We start from the raw sequence: 12,125 nt of genomic DNA, 5'->3' as shown, positions 1-12,125 counted from the left end.
GCCTGCCTCTGCCTCCCAAGTGCTGGGATTAAGGCGTGCGCCACCATCGCCCGGCCCCTTTCTTGTTTTAAACAACTTCAAAATATCTAAATTATAACTTTGTAATTATTTTGAAACATACTACATAGAGCCATAGATAGATTCTTTACTCATAGACTTCCCCATCAAAGCTTATGGTTATAGTTATTATTCCTTTTCATAATGGAGAAAACTAAAGTTCAAGAGATAATTTCTTGACCAATATTGGACATACTGTATCAGAACAAGAATAGAAACTTTGATCAGATGTAAGGCCTACATTTCTTCTTTCATAACTAGCTGACTAGTAACTAATTTTGTACACTGAAATGGTGACCTCTTCTTATCAATATCCTTTCACTTATGAGTAGGAAAACCAACCTAAATGAGCTTTAGTAAGTAGGCTGTAGAATTTGTTAACTCATGCAGCTAAACATTCATGGGAAATCCATGCTGGATCCAACTGATCAATAGATGTCATCTGGTCTTGGTCTCTGTTCTTTCTTTTAGCTTTATTCTCATTCAGCCTCTTCTCATCGTATATGAATTCATTCTGTGTCTCCATTCTACAAACTATAAGTCTAGAGAGACAAGAGTGCAGTGACTAAAGCAAGAGGCACCTTACTCAAATTTGACTCACTTGGTTTAGCCCAACCCATGTGACACCAGACATGAATTATGGCTGTTGACGAATGTATAGAATCATTATGACCCTTGGTGTAAGGTTGTGGTTAAGCTTGCGACAGCCTGATGATTATGGAGAGGGTTTGTTTCTCAAAGGAAGTTTATCAGCAAACAAGAATGAATGTTTGACAGGCTATTATGCCCAAAGTGACACATCCATAGGAAGTTACTTCTGTCCCACTACCTCTTATTTCTGATGTCATCACCATGCTCAGAGGTAGTATGGAATTCACTAACATTAAGAACATCTCACCTAGGGTGCTGAGGTGGTTCCGCATGTAAAGGCAATGACAAACTGCTTTTGCTCCTCTGAGCACATAGAAATGGAGAAACACAAATTGTCCTCCAGCTTTCATGTGTGCACTATGGCACACAGGTGCTTATAGTTACACGCTAAATAAGGTTAAAAAAAAACACAGCAAATGAATTGTTTTCCGGGTGTCGTGGCCTTGCATGCTTTTAATCCCAGTACTCAGAAGGCAGTTATAGTGTATCTGAGTTCTAGCCAGGTAAGCCTATGAACGCATAGTGAGATCCTGCCTCAAAACAAAAACATACATCTAGCAGCTGGATGTGGTGGCATATGATTATTGGTCATAGTATTCAGGAGGCCAAGGCAAAAGTAATGATCCATTTGTTGATCACCCTCAGTGAGCTATTAAAGTGAGCTAAAGGCCAATCTGCAATATAGCACAATCCATTCTGCTTTTTAATCTTAACTTCCTCTGACTGTAGTGTTTAGCTTGTGGGTGTTATGGGACTTTAGTTACCAATGAAACTTTCCCCTTTTTTTGATACTCCATGATTTAATTGCATTTATTTATTTATTTACTTATTTATTTATTTATTTATTTATTTATTTATTTATTTATTCGGCTGGAGATTGAACCTAGGGTCTTAGGTAGGATCCTCCAGTACTGAAATTTATTGTTAAAAATACCCATTTCTGAAAGATTTTTACTTTTCCTGAATAATGTGTACCTAAGTGAGAATTAAATGTTCTTCTGTCCCACCTCCCCCCGACCAAAAAAAAAAAAATTGGAGATTACTTTTGATTTCCTAAATGCAAGCCACAAAATAAATCTGGCTAAATATTTGAATTTTGCCCGACTCTGAAGCTCATTTTCTTTGTTCCCTTAAGATTTGGATGAATTCTTCCCGGTGCTCAAGTCTAACTACGCTACCACAGGTCTCTGAGAGCCTCTTTCCTGCTCTCTCTGCCATCAGACATGCCGGCGCGAGCTGACTCTGCTACAGGAGGATCACGGTGCAACTGTGCGCGGCATATACCTTCCTGACTCTCTGTTTCTCCCTTCCTTTAATTGGCTCACACCCTAACTGCTACTCACTAAGAAACAGGCCGTTTTCCTACAACGTTTGCCCCTGTTAGCTTCAGCTTTAGTCACCGATGACATATTTTACAGAGAGAGCACTTGGTTCTCACGTGGTCATTCAGAAGGTATCATAGGACCTTCCTGGTCCCAGCACTATAATGTCAACTCATGAAAGTGGCCACTCATGCATTTTCTGACTGATAGTGTTTTCAGATCACTGTTCATTCTGAATTTTCAGTCTCTGGCTCTGACAGTAGGAACTGGCCCTAAACTTAAGGTCTTTAGATAAAGCGTCCGCATCATTTTATCTCTCTCATTTCAGTATCCTAGAAATATGCAGTTCTCTATGGGGAAAATAACCCTGAAATTGCAATGCTGAATAATTGTGAAAACTGTTTCTGGTACAATTTAGGAAGACATTCTTTCCTTTATTTTGCAAGAGCAGAGAGAGAATAGGATTTGATCTTGAGTTCAATTAGAGTAGGGTAGTCAGAGCATAGAATCTGACCTTGAGTTCAACTACGAATGAGGACTTTGGACCCTGATACTACTGAGCCTATGCAGTCATTAAATAACATTATGCTTAGTATAATCACAACCCTGTAAAAGTTCTGGCTTTTATGGGAAGATTTCCCTCCACTTTCTAGTCCAGCTGTGCTGTAGCAAGTTTTCCCAGTTGGTAGCTTTTCTGCTTTGAGGGCAGTGTTTAATTCACAGCTCTGAAAACAGAGTTCTGCTCCGTTGACTGTAGAGTATAGAGGTCAAGTGGAATTTTGGCACATTATAATGCTCCCTCCCCTTCACTAAACAAACTTTAGTAGACACACACATATTTTGTATTAAACGCTACACACAAGTATGGATGGTATATTCGCTGAAGGACTACCAAATGCATCAAGAATAAAGAAAACATCCTAATGATTCTTTCAAACACGAACATATTTAAACGTAGGTTAAACAGTCTTCCTATTTAGTCTTCTCAGACTTTGATGACATACCACAACTGGCTGTTTATCAAAAACTTAGAAAAATGCTTAGCAAGATATAATTGTGTACACACATTTATGCATAATTAAAGTCAGTTTATAACTTGGTACTGGATGGAATATGGCCACACCACCCAAGAAAGGTTGGTGGATGATAAATAACACATTTTCCTACCCCATAAAGATAAATCTCAAGATGTGAATGCTTTGAGGTAACAGAATAGTCTGATCTCAAAATCTTAGTTTAAAATATCTATTTCCAGCTTTACTGAGCTAAACAAAAGGTCTAACTAAGTTAGAAAATCCATTTAGATGTCAGAAGCATGCTTATATAGGAACTGCATCTCTGCACGCCTCAGCACACAGATTCTGTGTGTTTCGGAGGAAAGTTTTACAGCCAATTCTTTGTTTATTTTATTTTTTTAAAATTCTACTATTCGTCTTATTCTTATTTTTCCTTTCAGTCAAAATTATCTGAGACTAAGTAATGGCTATTTTTCAAGAACACTAAGACTGAATTTATCTTTGTACTAAATAGTGTAATTTTGATTTGTCTTATGACTTTGTCCATCTAGAATTACTAGGAACTCTAGCTTTTAACTGAAACTTGAATACTCCTTCCATGCTAGATAAAAATTTTGAGAGGAAAATAATAACATCTCAGGAATTCTTAGTCTTGTGTCTGACATTTTACACATCTTCTTATTTAACTCTCATAACTATAAGATTTTGTATATTATTTAATCTAGCTATAGATGTCTGAGACCATACCTGAGACAATGTATAGACCAATGATTTGGCTCTAAGTTTCCTTTTTCTATTCATTTAAGAGCCCAGATCTTTTCCTATTTTATCCTGCATCCTATCTATGAAAGATGCTCAGAACGTTGAGAGAATAACTCAGACGATGCATTAGGTTCTTATATGTTCTCTAAGGCAAGTACTACTTTAGCAGGCTATGACGTAGTAAAACCTTGGAGCGTTATCCTTAGAGTGATAAGACAGGTCTGCTTAATGAAGTAGAAGACAGCACATGGGTTGTAAATAGTTGAAGAATAATGTATGCAGGGCTCTATGAAAGCACCAGAAGCAACATACGCACATACGTTTGCATGTGCTTAGAAAGAGGTCTAACAGGATACATGAATGAATGTTAGCTACTTCTGCTCAGCAAGCTAAGAGTAACTGGGGTGGGGGGGGATGGGGATGAATGTCACTTTTTAATGTATATTCATCACTGCTGCTTACAGATTTTGCATGCAGTTGCATGTATTGCGTTCACAATTAAAAATGATTGAATGAACGAGTTGAATAGTTTTCAGGCATTATTCAGGAGATTAGGCAACTTTAATCTCACAAAGCACAACTGCAGTTTTGGTTCACTGCTCAGTGAGCAGTGCGCTGATGCTACTCATGTAGAGAGCTCAGACGTCACCAAGTGTATCGCACTGTGCCTTACTGAATATCAACAGAAAGCAAGAGCTGTTATTTCAGATGTAGCATGGCCCAAACAGAGCTTTCAAGCCTGCTCTTCCCATTCCTCCACCAGGTTTGCCCATCAGTCCGTATGGCACTATCATTTCTCAGCTTGCCTGAGCAGAAACCCAAAGGGGCACCCATGGTCTCTCTTTCCTTTCTACCACTATGCCACAAACAACAGCATGCCCAACTTGATCCACTTGTAAGATTTCTTGACTCATTTCTCTCTAACGCAGTGGTTCTCAGTCTTCCTAATGCTGCAACCCTTTGATACAGTGCCTCATGTTGTGGCGACAGCACCCAATCATAAAATTATTTTCGCTGCTACATCATAACTGTAATTTTGCTACTGTTATGAATCATAACATAAATATCTATGTTTTCTGATGGCCTTAGACGACCCCCATGAAAAGTTTTTTGACCTCTAAAGGTTCGCAATCCATGGGTTGAGAACCACAGCTCTAAGATCTTCTTCACTGATGTGGGAATGATTTCTTATTAATAAAGAAACTGCCTAGACCCATTTGATAGGCCAATCCTTAGGTAGGCGGAGAAAACAGAACAGAATGCTGGGAGAAAGAAGCTGAGTTAGAGAGTCGCCATGATTCTCCCACTCCAGACAGACGCAGGTTAAGATCTTCTCTGGTAAGCCACCTCGTGGGCTACAGCAGATTATTAGAAATGGGCTAGTCCAGGCGAGAGAGTTAGCCTAGAAGAGGCTAGATAGAAATGGGCCAAGCAGTGTTTAAAAGAATACAGTTTCCGTGTAATTATTTCGGGGCATAAGGTAAAGCTAGCCATGCGGGCGGCCGGGTACCGGGCACGCAGCCCCGCCGCTCCTATCACAACACTTCACATCGCCTCTATCTTCAAACTAGGATACAAGAGATCGTAGTTAGTGGCACTCCTGCTTCCATAATTGTTCTCTATTCTCTGCTTGGCAGTCAGAGAAACCTTGTACTCCCTCAGCTGAGCCTCTTCAGTGGCTCCTCTTATTTAACATGGAAATGTGAGACTTCTGCTTTCAAGTCTTTCTTACTCACATTGTGCTGGCCTTTCCTCTCTGCTTTCTGCTTTTCATGGGTATCAAGAACATTTGGGCCTCTGGATCTTTCTATTTGCCTCCCTTTTCCTGGACCACTCCTCTCTAGCTTGACTACCTGACTCGCGCCTTGACTAAGTGGAATGCAGAGAGCGTGAGTCATGAAAGTTTGGTCATTGGATTTGGCACATGGTGGAGCTGTATTCCAATGTCTGAATCGTTTCATGTTTTGCCCATGATTTTCAATAGCAAAAGTCAACATGAACCATCACGGGCCCTGGCAATGTTTCTAACAGTCGGTCAGCAAACAGTTTCATGCTTAAAAAATACAGGAAAAATAGAAGCCTTCAGAAGTTCCCTTTTCAGGTTTCTCTTCCTATCTTGAGTATGTTTTCAGGTTCCTCAGTCAGACTGAGGTCAGGTAGAGGCGAGATCTCTGATGGACGCATTGGGGGAACCTTTGTCTTAGAGATACAAGGTCAAATGTTCTCCATGTCAGTACCAACTATAATACAACATACTCAAAAACTTGCATAACTTACTTCGTCAGATGTCCAAAGAGGATTTTCATGGTGTCATGATTTGGTGGAGGGAGATCTTTTACCAGAGACTTTATAGCTTCAATTTTTGCAGTATGGTCTTGTTTTTCTGAAACAAAATTGAAAAGAAACATTAGGAAAGACAGAGATTCCACAGGTATATGAAAGGGTTTCTGATGAGATTTTTAGACTATGACCTAGCAACAGTACTGATCATTAGCTCCCAACCTTCTTGTAGTGAGATTCTCGATTTGATGAAAAATTAGACTATAAGCACACCAAAAACAGTAACAGGGTGACTTTGGTACAATCTTTCTGTTGAGATTAGATATGGAATTACTTTTTTACACTTTTATTTGCAAAGCATGGGGTGAATAATGCATTCCAAGACATTCATGGCCTCTAATCCTTGGCAAGAGAGTCTTTAAAGGTGCAATCTGGTTAGGAATTGACACAGGGAGACCTTTCTGGAATGTGACCTCTCAGCTCCATATCACAGGCGGTCGAGTGGATGAGAATTAGAGAGAAGGTAATAGGGCAGTGAGAACACAGAAGGGGTATCTGATGCAGAAGAAGCTGCCTTTGCTGGAAAAGACAAAGATACAGAACCTGGGGAGGAAACAGACCTGTTGATATCTAGAGTTATGTTTGGTGAGGCTGACAGCAGATGTCTAACCTTCAAGATTGGAAGATAGCGAGTTCATGTTTCTGAAGTCACAGGTTGGCATAAGGACCCACAATGTGACTTAATTATAAATATGCTGTAATTATTCTAAATATTCCACTGTGGTTTTGATCTTGTGGGGGATATGTTTGAAGGAGCAGAAAATATATTTTTAATATTTTCTGTGAGTTTTTTAACCTCATACATTTTGTTTTTGCTGATAAAACAAGAACATTACAAATCTCTCAAAAGTCAGGAGGTAGTTGTTCAAAAGTGTGCACCCCATTGATTGCTTCCCTCATGCTGCTCCTGCCAGAGAGAGGTGGTACATGGAAAATGAATCTCTCTGCTTGGTAAAAGTATTGCTGTAGCCAAGGCCTTCAAGGGTAGAGGTGTAAATATCTACACTTCTTTAGCACTTCTTTCCCACAGAACTGGGTGTCTTCTTGGCTCATAAACTCTCTCTCACGTCCAGCACATGATCCTCAGAACTCCAAAGACTTCTTTTCTGGACTCAAGATGTATGGGAAAGTAGTACATGATATGGACACCCACACAGTATCCATTTTCTTCTTCCTTAGCATGATAATATCAATGTGCACAGGAAGGTAACATGTCTGTCTGGTCAACTGGTCCCTTTCCCAACCTCCTCAGTAGCTGGGGTGGCCATATGACCAAGTCTGGCTAGTCAGAGCCAAAGTCATGTGGGAGTTCTGAAAAGTTGAGAATGCAGATGGAAGGAAGTCTTCACTGCGAGCTGAGCTTGAGAACCAAGGCTCTGAACATGGAACATGTGTTAGAAGGAATAGCTCTGTGGAGCAGCAAGACCTGGGTTTCTTTGACATATAAAAATGAACCCTTTGCAGATGGGTCATTGATACCAAGGCAAATTCTTCCTATAAAGATGTCCTTCCAAAACCCTAATACTTAATCTCTTGCTAATAGATACATGGATTTTATACAGTAGGCTAAGGAAGAGTCAATTCAGAAGCTGGCCATTTTCTTATGCGATGTTGCGAAAGAAACATTTTATAAGGCATTATAAGAGAATGTCCTGCTGAAGATAGTATTTGGCTAAAGTGGAGTGAAGGCCATATTCCTAGTGGTACCCTACTTGAAAGCTCTACTCTTCTCTCTTAAAACCACCAAGGTCTATAAATAACGCTTCCCATTGTCAAAGCTTTCAGAACTACCATTATTCTTAATTTTAAGAGTTCCAATAGTATACGACTTGTATACAAAGAGGAAAAAGGAAGAGAATAAAAAAGTGGTTACCACATCTCTTTGTAGAGTAGTCCCTCTGTCATGTAATTGTTGTAGGTGCTTCTCAGAGCCCTAGTGAATATGAGATCCCATACAATAAAGTCAGAAAAATGGCAGGGAAGTTGGTCTAGTTACCTGGGCAAAACTGTCCAGGCATGCTCTATGCCTTGTAGCTAACCTTGTATAGTCACCTGTGCAAGACTTACTGCATTTCTGTTGCACAAATGCCTTTCAATCCCCCCTCCCATCAAACTGCATTTTTCTCTGAAGCAAAGTGACTTCTCTACCTGTAGGTAATGGATTCAATGAGAAAGAAATGAATTAGTGAATGAAAGCCATGAGCATGGGTTAGGATGGATGGATCTTACTTTAAATTCTTTAATAGCCTCTTATAGCTGTGCTGGATAGCTTTATGTCAACTTGGAGCAAGCAGAGGTCATCAGAGAGGAGGGACCCTCGACTGAGAAAATGCCTTCATTAAGACTATGCTGTAAGCAAGCCTGTAGGGCATTTCTTAATTAGTGATTGATGCAGAGGGCCCAGCCCATATTTTGGTGATGCCATCCCTGCGTTGGTGATCCTGGGTTCTTTAAGAAAGCAGGCTGATCAGGACAGGAGGATCAAGCCAATAAGCAGCTCCCCTCCATGGCCTCTGCAGCAGCTCCCTGTTTGAGTTCCTGCTCTAACTTTCTTTGATGATGAATCGTGATGTAGAAGCAGAAGTCAACTAAACCCTTTCCTCCCCAGCTTTCTTTGGCTATCACAGCACTAGTAACCCGAACGAGGACATTAGCTTTGTGGCCATATACACATTTCTTATTCTCTGACTAGAATCCAAATGAGGAGCTTTATGGAATAGGCTATAGTATTCAACATACTTTGCACAAACAATAGTGGAACTAAGTACTCTATAAATGCTCATCTTCCAATAAAAACATTTTTGAGATTCAGTTCACCCGCTTATAGCACATAGCAATTATCTTCTTGCAGTAACCATTAAAATGTAGTTACTATTTGTGTGTGTGTGTGTGTGTGTGTGTGTGTGTGTGTGTGTGTGTGTGCTATGTGGTGTGGGGGGGAGGCTATGTACACAAGTGAATGCTGGTATTTGTAGAGTCCAGCAGAGGGCATCAGCCCCCCCCTCCCCAGCCGGAGTTATAGGCTGTCTGAGCTGCCTAATAGGATGCTGGAAAGTGAAGTCACATCCTATGCAGTACTACTAACCACTGAGTCATCTCTCCACTCCTCGCTACTGATTCTTCCGCTTGTTTGTCCGTTGGTCCATGTGCAACTGCTCTCCTAGCCAGGCATTAGGTAACATGCTAAATGCTCTTGTAATGGCCAAAGAGATTGATATAATTGGAGAGTGGTTATAGATAGGAAAGTTTATAAACTGTGGTGGTTTTTGTCTATAAGAAACATTTTACATTAAAAGCGTTTTATAAAATGTTCCTTCTTTTTCTACGTTTGAGGAATCAGACAATTGAATAGTTATGTAGATATCTGTGGCTAAGTTATACCAAGGGAAACATGCACAATGGGCTAAAGAGGATTGAAATACGAATGAGGAACAACTCTTTTTTTTCCGACAACTGAGTCTGAACAAAATCTTTTTGGAGAACTAGAAGAAAACAACATTTTCCCATTTAAATCAACACCACATAACCCTTTCAGGGCATGTAAATAATATAAACGTGCCTAAGTGGGAAAGCATCTGAAAACACAGTGGAAACATTAAAATTAAAATAACACTTTTTCAGTCGGACTTATGGTGTGTCATGCTAGGCTCTGGGATCACCTTCCCTAAGCCAGGAGTGGTTCCTATGAACTACGAATCATACACAGCTTACTAAGACCATGTCAACAGTCTTCAGCTGATGCCATGAACACACAAATGACAGGATTTTCTGCCATTTCTTTCTTAGCATGTAGTTTCTCTTACATGTGAAGTACTCAAAATCTGAGACTATGGTGTTGTTTGACTCTCCCTAGTTATCGTTAAGACTGTAGAAAGTAAAGGAACATTTTCTTTATGGAGACTTGAAGACCTCTTAGCAAAACTGTATGTTAAGAATCAGAAACTATTTTTTTTTTTTTTTGGAAATAGGGGTGTTTTCTCCTTTGCTGCACTTAATTCTACTTTTGTTCTAGCGCCCCTGATTTTTAGATGCACTCTATGTTTCCAGTTATCTTTATTTAGTCCCCCACCTCCAGCTCGGGCTTCCAGTCTCTACACTGGGAACCTTCAACCGCACGCAAGACATTTCTGCATTCATTTTTGCCATCTAACAGAAACTCTAAAGAATTTTCTGTCAACTCTGGACTTGCTAGCCCCGTCTTCTCAAACTCCAACAAGCTAGAGCAGTAAATCAGCTTTCTCAGATACGTTTCTATGCTCCTTGGAGAAGTCACATCTTTCATGATGTGAAATAGACTTCAATGTTATGGTAAGAATGTGGTTTTATGTTCACCATATTAATGGTTCTTAGGTCACTTTTTTAAAAAAAATGTAATTTATGAAAGTAACATTTGCATTTATCTGCACGAAAGGTTACTACTGAAACACATTTACAATCAAATGCTTTATAGGAAAGAGATAAGATAAAGTTATATGATGATGGAAAGAGTTTGGCCCAGTAAAGAACCTTGGGATGGATAACCTCCAGTCACTTTCTGGCCTTATCATCCATGGTCTTATATTTCTTAACTTATTTATAGATGCATATTAAATCACATTTTGAAATAGATTCTGTTACATTATATAGGTCCAGGGAATGAAAAGTCTTGATTCTGCCAGTACATAATTCACATAAGTCTTATTTATCTGACTGTCTATAATTCTTAAAAGATAGTTGTAACCCTGTGTGCTAAAGAGGTCACTGTGTACAGCTGTTCTTCTGAAGTGTATTCTGGAACATTAACATGTCTTGTATGAAAGCATTATATGTCGGGCTGTGTTTAGAGTACGGCAATCCTCTAGTTTTGGTTGAGTTAGGCTTTTTGTGTTGTGGTCATTTCAGAACGTGCTGAGAGGCTGTCGTTTACAGCAATAAATATCATCAGGTAACATCCTTTTCATTTCAGGCTAACCTACTGGTGAAACAAATCCTTTAGAACACATTTTCAATGACAAATTTTAGATGCAGATGAGAAATTCACCAAACTAAAACAATTGCTTGTTCAATATTTTAAAGCAACATACATTCACTTTAGGAAGAGATGCTTATGGTGAGGTTTAAACCTCACCTGCGTCAAACTTATGTTGTAAATAAGAGAAGTGGTTTATCATTGCGCAGACTGACGAAAGTGATTGAGATTTTCTCCTCTGATTTACAGTGATGGGCAAATTGCTTATTCTCTGGAAGGTTCGTAGTCTTTAAAAGACAGCAAAATGTAAATAGGCTGCAGGTTTTCTATGGAATCAAATGTTTTACCACACATTCATATATGCTAAGTACTCACTGAGTAATTTTCACTTGGACAAACTCTCTTAGATTGTTACCAGCTCTGAGACAGGAATCTCATTAGCCAAGATCCCGTCTAAAATCGTACCAAGCCATCTATTTTCCTATTTACTTATTTTTATTTTTCTTATGTGCTATCCTTTAGAACTTTCTTAAAAAAAGAAACAAGTCACAGAATATGATATATCTATAATCAGAAAACATGCCCGCTATCAAAATTTATTTGGTTAAAATTCACAAGTAGAGCTCATGAAGCAGGAGCAGCATTGCAGTAAAGCACCAAGCCATTACCACGGCTTGGAAATTGATCTGTGGTTGACAACTCTCACTGTTGTGAGTTTCTGTGCTCCTTGTAGACCCCTCTAGAATCCAGAAAAGCAAGTTAATTAAAAGGAAGGCGCATTCTTGACATCTTCAGACACCTGGCAAATTTAGTTTGAAGTACTGATAAGCTGTGTTAAGGAGTTGAACTGGAACAGAATCCATGTGACATGAGTAAGACTGTTCCCTTCTTTAGCGGGCGTCCCTGAAAACTAGCTCTGGCCAACTGACTTCCACAAATCACGTAGATCCCCTTGTAGTTACCGTCTCACCTGGAAACTATCAGGGTTTTGCCCATTTCTGAAATAAGCTAGTTTTTATAACAAGAATT

At 39.5% G+C, this 12,125-nt stretch overlaps 1 protein-coding gene across 1 annotated transcript in view; it reads right to left on the bottom strand.

Moving 5' to 3' along the window:
* Arhgap15 (Rho GTPase activating protein 15) overlaps window positions 1–12,125 on the bottom strand; it is a 601,354-nt gene that overhangs the window by 56,364 nt on the left and 532,865 nt on the right. Inside the window, exon 13 of the mRNA XM_005346381.2 lies at window positions 6,086–6,191. Within this exon, the coding sequence (XP_005346438.1) occupies window positions 6,086–6,191 (106 nt within the window). The remainder of the gene's footprint in view (window positions 1–6,085; window positions 6,192–12,125) is intronic.

Source organism: Microtus ochrogaster, chromosome 4 (assembly GCF_000317375.1).
Source record: "Microtus ochrogaster isolate Prairie Vole_2 chromosome 4, MicOch1.0, whole genome shotgun sequence".
NCBI classification, from domain to species: domain Eukaryota; kingdom Metazoa; phylum Chordata; class Mammalia; order Rodentia; family Cricetidae; genus Microtus; species Microtus ochrogaster.
Note: the sequence above shows the minus strand (reverse complement) of the source record. Positions and strands in the feature narration are given on the sequence as shown.